The sequence below is a fragment of the Colletotrichum graminicola genome, assembly GCF_000149035.1.
Source record: "Colletotrichum graminicola M1.001 genomic scaffold supercont1.289, whole genome shotgun sequence".
Lineage (NCBI taxonomy): Eukaryota > Fungi > Ascomycota > Sordariomycetes > Glomerellales > Glomerellaceae > Colletotrichum > Colletotrichum graminicola.
The window spans coordinates 1-7,084 of NW_007361293.1; the positions used below are offsets into that span (position 1 = coordinate 1).

Below are 7,084 nucleotides of genomic sequence, written 5' to 3' on the forward strand. Positions count from 1 at the left end.
ATAGTATATATAAATCTTTAAGTTATATATAGTATATAAAGTTAAAAAGAAATAAGTAACTATATAAGAAATCTTAGCTAGTTATTTAAGGCTATACTAATTATAATAAGAAAATAATTCTTATATAGTTACTTATAATTTAGTAAATAGCCTAGTAACTAATCTTTTACTTTTTCACTTTTATAATATAGATTTTACCCCTAGTTACATAATATTACCTAGGCGTATACCTAATTTATATTACTACTTAACTAATTTCCTCTTTTAAGACTTCTTATATAAATCTACTATTTGTCCTTAGTAGCTTTATTATAAAAGTAATAAAGCTACTTTATAGTATTACTAAAGTAGGCACCTACTAGTAAGCTATATATAACTCCTATTATAAAGAGAATATCCAGATAGATTTATTAATCTTTAACCTCTACCTACTTATTCTATAAGCTAATAAGAAAGGCTTTAGCCTTATTAGTATATAAATAAATAATATAATTAACCTAATAGATAATAGACTCTCTACTTATAAAAAAAAAGAAGCTAAAAAAGTAACTTTTACTATAAGGCCTAAGTAAATACTAACTATTAATAATTCTATTACCTTTAATAGTAGTATACTTTCTCTTTACTATAGTAGTAAAATGAACTTTTACTAAAAGAATTAAGGTAAAAAGCTTTAGCCTATTAATATAAATTTACTTACTACTAAGTAAGACTTTATCTAGTAAAAGTCCTATAGAATATATATTATATTAATTATATATTATATTAATTTACTAACCTAAAGCTTACTTTAACTATTTAGTTATTATATAATACTAAGAGCCTATAAAGAAGAAGATTAAGTCTCTTAATTACTAGATTAAGTAGTAAATAAGCTACCTTAATTATAGCCTACTTTTTTAGCTTATAAGCTTTATAACTATAAAGCTTTTTTATTCTTATTAAGAGCTTATTTATAAATAATTATAACTTTACTTTATAACTTAGATTTATTATTATACTTACTAATAAAGATAATATTATATAACTTACTACTAATAATAAGAAATTTATACTTACTAGTAATATTATCTACTTTAGCTTAATAAAGTGTAAAAAGGTTATATATAGCGTACTAGCCTCTAAGGTCTATAGTATAGTTACTAGTACTAATATTATCTTTATAATTAGCACTATACTTATAATAATTACTAACTACCTTGAGTTATTACAAATCCTAATAATCCTCTTTATTAATTTATACTCTCTCTATAAGTGCCCTATAGAACTTAGTACTTCTGAAAAGAAGTAACCTATAATTAATATTATAGCGCTTTACTAGTTATTTAAGTAATATAAGATCTATAAGATTTTATAGATATAAGGGGAAGATAACTTAGTAAATAGATTTATAAAGTTATCACTAAATAAAGTGCTAAACTAGTTAGTTAAAAATAGTAAATTAAAGATATAGATAAATAAATAAGTTCTATATATATAATAGGCTACGTATATAAAAAGTATTAAATACTTTTTAGCCTTTTGTTTTTTTTATATCTTTAGGCCCTTTATAGATAACTAAAGAATAAGAATAATTTATAGCACTTTAGAAGGTTACTAGTATTATAATTTAACTATTACTTAAATATTAGTAGTATAGATTAACACTAATAAAAGCTAGAATAACTATAGCTAATTTACTATAAAGTCCCCTAAGGATTTTATAGTAATTTCCTTATAGATCTACTAGACCTATAGGTATATTACGTAGTAAATTTACTACGTAATCTTATAATAGTTTTCCTTTTTATGTATAATTTAAAACTAGTATTTACCTCTAGTATTTATTATTACCTAATACTATATATAGTTCACTATATTATAACCTTAGTAATAACTAATATTTACTTTAAATTTAAAATTAAGAGAGAAATAATAGTTACTTTTAATATAAACTTTACTAATAATTTATTTAATTATAGATCTTATAGGTGTATATAACTAAGATATCTAGTAGCCTTATTAGATAGAAAGTAGTAAGTAATAGATTATAACTATTATAATAATAATAGCTAAATTACTAAACTATTATAAGAAGTAAAAAGATTAATCTTCATTAACTAACTACTTAAAGAATTTATAACTTAGAATTAATTAACTAATATACTTATAATAGTTTAATATAAGAGTTAGTAGATAATTAGATTAGCTAGGAAGAAGCTAGTATACTTATAAATATAACTATAGTATATTAATATTCACTATTACTAGCTATATTAGGAAATACTAAAAGTTAAATTAATATTATTTATATATTATAAGTTAGATTAATAGTAGATAAACTAAAAAATAGCTTCTTATATTAAAAGTAGTAATTATTTATTAAATAATTAGGACTATTTTACTAAAGTAACTAGATATAAGAAAGTTATAAAGCTAGATTATATAATAAAGATAAAATAATTAATAAAGAGTAACTAATAAAGTAAGTAATAAGGTACTTAATAAAGTATAATTAATAAGATAATTAATTAAAAGTAATTAATAAGGTAATTAATAATACTATAGATTACTAAGTATAATAAAGAAATAAGCTCTAGTAGATATAGTTATAACTAGAATAGTTATTATTTAAAGGTATAATTACTAGATAAGTAAGCCTACTTTTCTTTTAAATATAATTAGGAATACTATATTTAAGTACTAAAGGTTTAAACTATATTAAGTTAATAATAAAAAGGATTTTATAGTTATAAATTATATAGTTAGACTTACCTTAATTAAAACTATAGATTTATTAAGAGGCTAACTAGTAAAAGTTAAATACTATAATTAGAAATAATAAAACATTACTTACTAGAGAATAAGCTATATTAGTAGATATATATTATAACCTAATAAGTTACAGGCTATATTACCCTACCTAACAGACAGATAGTAGGCAGCAGCAGTGTTTATATAGATAAGAAATAAGGAAGAAATAGATAACTCCTTAGAACAGAAGAACTATAGTATAAGTTATATAGAGATAAAGAAGTAATTATAAAATAAGTTAATTACTAGTAATTATAAAAGTAAGCACTTACTAGTATTTACTAAGCGCTTACCTTATATAAAAATAGTAATTACTTATAACTATTAGTAAAAGAAACTATTCTAGAAACAGTTAGGACTTCTATATAAGATAAACTTAGACGCACTTAAGGACAGACTCCTATAGCTCTTTAGTAATTAACTTATAATATATTCTCTAAATACCTTTTAGTATCTAACCTTAGTAATTTAATTAATAAGAAGCTATATAAGCTGCCCTCTAACCCTAAGCCTTAACTAATTACTAGGTAATTAATAAGATAATAAGAAAGATAAATACTATTAAGTAAGTACTAACCTCTGCTTACTATTAGTAGAAACCCTACTGTCTAGAAACTAGCTATAATAATATACTAAAGGAGAATAGTATTTCTAAAGTAATTAAACTTTATACTTAGTAATTTATATTTAATAAAATAAAAGGGTTAGCTTATAAAATAAATTAATATCTACTTATACTATATTTCATGTTATTAAAGCTTTATATAACTACTTTATTTTTAGCTATTTATAGATTAAAGTAGATAATTTAATAACTAAATTAATAAAATTAATAAACTTTATAAATATTACTTAAATTAAGTCTTTTTACCTCTACTTAGAATTAAACCTAAGAGCTTTAAAATAAGTTACTATCTTATATTAGATTACTTAGTAGTAAGTAATAGTACTTAACTATATATACTTTAGTTTTTGTTACTTACCTAAGTAACTAAGTAAGTAAATAAAGGTAATTTATAATTACTATAACTATAATAATAAATTAGTAATTACTAAATAATAATAAGTACTTATAACTATAAATACTATTAATTAAACGGCTAGATTAACAGCTCTAAATAGCCTTAATTTAAGAGGGCGTGTTAGAGTAGGTACAATAGTCACATGCGCCTAGATCCAGGTGAGGCAATTAGCCGCAAATGCACCAGTCATTTCTCAGATGGATTTCTCCACCCAAAACAAGGGAAAATAATAATCTGTACATTTGCCCCTTAGAAAGGGCCAATAATTACACACACAACAGAGCAATTAATTAACGCAGGGTTTCGCTGCCAATTACGCACTTCAACACTTCTTGCCAGCCAAACAGCTAACTAATCTTATAGCTATTTGCCTATCTAGGCTGGAGTAGATTAACTAGGTAATAGACATTCTATTACGTAACAGATATCTCTACTTAGAAGAAATATAACAAGGTGCTAAATCTTTAAACCTTACTACTACTTACTTTTAATAGTGAAATCTTAAATAATTAGAACAGGTTTTACTTTCTCTTACTCTATATTACGTACTTGCTGTTCTGATTTAAGACATGTAACATCCTTGTTTATGGAACGATAATCTATATCAAGGTGTTGTTAGAGTTTAAAACCAAAACCTAGATAAATCTACTTAAATCCCCTAATGAAAGGTGACCGCCCTTGACCTTGGTTCAATAAGCCCTACTTCTTAAACAATCCCTAAGTTGCAATCATTACTGTCCTCTTTACTGTCCACACTATTAGGCACCCTAGTAAAGAGATGATGGAACAATCCTCTCTATCTGCAGTAACTAGCGTCCAGCTGTCTCCCGAAACGACTCCCGGGTTTACACATGTAGACGAATTGACAACTGAGAGCGCGGAAGTGACCTCTCGGCTTCTCACAGAGAACCACACTCAGTTTCATACCCGATGGAAACTTACCTTTCACAGTAAGTGTGACCCTTCCCATGGCGAAGACCAGAACCTAATGCAGTATTAGACCACCTCGCTCATCACCTCCTCACCCTATGGGCACTTGGAGCGTCTCCATCCGAGATACAGGCTATGTGGAACTATAACGCTGCGTACCAGACTGGCCTACATGATCCAGACGTTGAATCAAAGCATCTAGATTTGCAGAACCCTCAGGCTTTTAAACAGGCCTTGGGGAAGGACGAGAATTACGCAGTATTCCTCAAGTTCTTTGAAAATGAGATTCACGACAAGGGTCTGCCTGAGGTTCTACAGATATATCTGCTTGACGGCTCCGAATTAGCAAATGACATTTTCTATCGCCTATGGACAGGTGAGCTGCGCATCTGAAATAAATAACGTATGCGGCTAATGTTCGCGGCGATTTTGAAGATCTCATGCATCCCGCAATTCACCTGGGCTGCGGCTTGGAATTCAACCAGCCAAGCATTATTGCGGAAGCTTTGGCGGGGGCATGCGTGCACCAAGACTGGGCGAGAGTGTTCCTTGAGCCCACGGAGAAGTCCACAGCTCCTCATTCCGATGTTTCATCATCTCTTTTCATCCAAATGCTGGAAAGTCTTCATAATGATCCACTCATATCGTCTGGTGTGAAGCACGACGACCCGTTCAACAAGATTCCTGATGGCCTCCTGAAGAGGGTATCTGGAGAGGCCTTTGCTCCCCATCTCAGTATATTCCAGTGCAGCGAACAAAATGGGGACTTACGTGACAAGATGACGGATATGTTTTATGGCTGCGTTTACATGGTAAGTGCAGCGCAAAGCCCTGGCAAGCATGAGGCTCTTGATTTCGTTACTCTCCACAGCGTTACGATGGCCGGGTTCTTTCCAGCTATTCTAGCGCTTGATTGGATGTCGGATCATGACAAGGCACGGCTGCTGGTGGCCAAAGCCAGGGTTGACGGTGTCATGTATGCTGGCTGCGGAGTCCCGTTCCTATACCCCGGGAGGGTGACACATTACATTCCAAAACACCCTGATCAAGATTGGTCACAACTTCTTAAACGGGCTATTGGCTACTATGATGAGGGACACGCTGCTAAGTTTGTGAGGGCGATGCTTAGTTTGCAGGTTCTGGATGGTCCGCCCGCTGGTTTCCCCATCGCAAAACCCGACCTCATCAAGGTTGTACACATGGCGTTGGACTCTATTGAGCGAGCCATGGAACCTGGGGGAAGCGAAATGCCAGAGAGTGCGGCTCAGGCCGTGATCAACCGGATTGGGCTGGGCGGCGAGATGGTCAAGAATAACATGGTGCGATGGGTGTTCTACAACGGCTTAGAAAAGGCCTGGGACTTTGTACCTATAAAAAAAAAGAAATCATGTAATAATCTACTTAAAGAATTAGTTTAGTTTTTAGCTTTAGGTACTAGAGTAGTAGAGTTCTTAAATAGTGTTTCCTTTAATCTAGTTAACAAGTAAGCTACCTAGACAAGTGTTATAAAGCTAAAATAGCTTTATATAGCTTATATTAGTAACTCTACTATAGAGATAGAGTATTATCTATACCTATACAATAGTGAAGAGTAACCTATAGAACACGCTTAGCTATATAAGAGTATACACCTAAATACTAAATCTATTGCTACTATTAAATTCCTAATAGAGACTTAACTAGCTATATCAAATTAACTAGTATTAGTAGTATAATAAAGTATATTTTCAAACATTATTCTTATAATTAATTATCTACTTAGAAATTAGGTTTAGTGTTAGTATAATAAGTAGGCTTAGCTCTCTTAGAGAGAATAATTATTATAATCTATTAGAAAAGAATGAAAGTAGGGACAATAGTAATATTTTTAGACCTTTAATTAGCGGTAAAAGCTTATATATTACAGGTCTATATATAAAAGATAAAGAATAGAAAGCTCTAGAGCTATATTTAGCTACTAGCACACGTTTTTAAGCAGGCTAGTAATTATATAAGCTCTTCTAGGTCTTATAATTTATAGCGTAATAATTACTACCTATTAACAACAGTTCTTACTTGCTTTAGTAACTACTATTACTATTACTATTAATATTACTATTTCTATTAATATTGCCCTTAATTTTACCTTTACTTTAGCCCTTACTTTAGCTATTAGTTTAGTTAGTTACTAGCTGATTAATAATTAGATTATCTTTATCTAGCTTACTATAGTAACTACCTTTATAGCTACCTACTTTACTATAGCTATAGTTACTATAGTAGCTACTACTAAGGTAGTGACTTTCTTTATAAAGTAGGCCTAGTGTTATAGGCTAAAAGGCTATAATAAGGATAGTAAG

General features: G+C 29.3%; 1 protein-coding gene across 1 annotated transcript; it reads left to right on the forward strand.

Annotated features, from left to right (window-relative positions):
- Positions 1 to 4,593: 4,593 nt before the first annotated feature.
- Positions 4,594 to 6,163, forward strand: GLRG_11989 (uncharacterized protein; the record flags this gene model as incomplete). Its single annotated transcript, XM_008102671.1, has 3 exons — positions 4,594 to 4,765; positions 4,816 to 5,121; positions 5,181 to 6,163. 3 exons carry the CDS (start codon positions 4,594 to 4,596, stop codon positions 6,161 to 6,163), a joined length of 1,461 nt encoding a protein of 486 aa, XP_008100862.1.
- Positions 6,164 to 7,084: the final 921 nt, after the last annotated feature.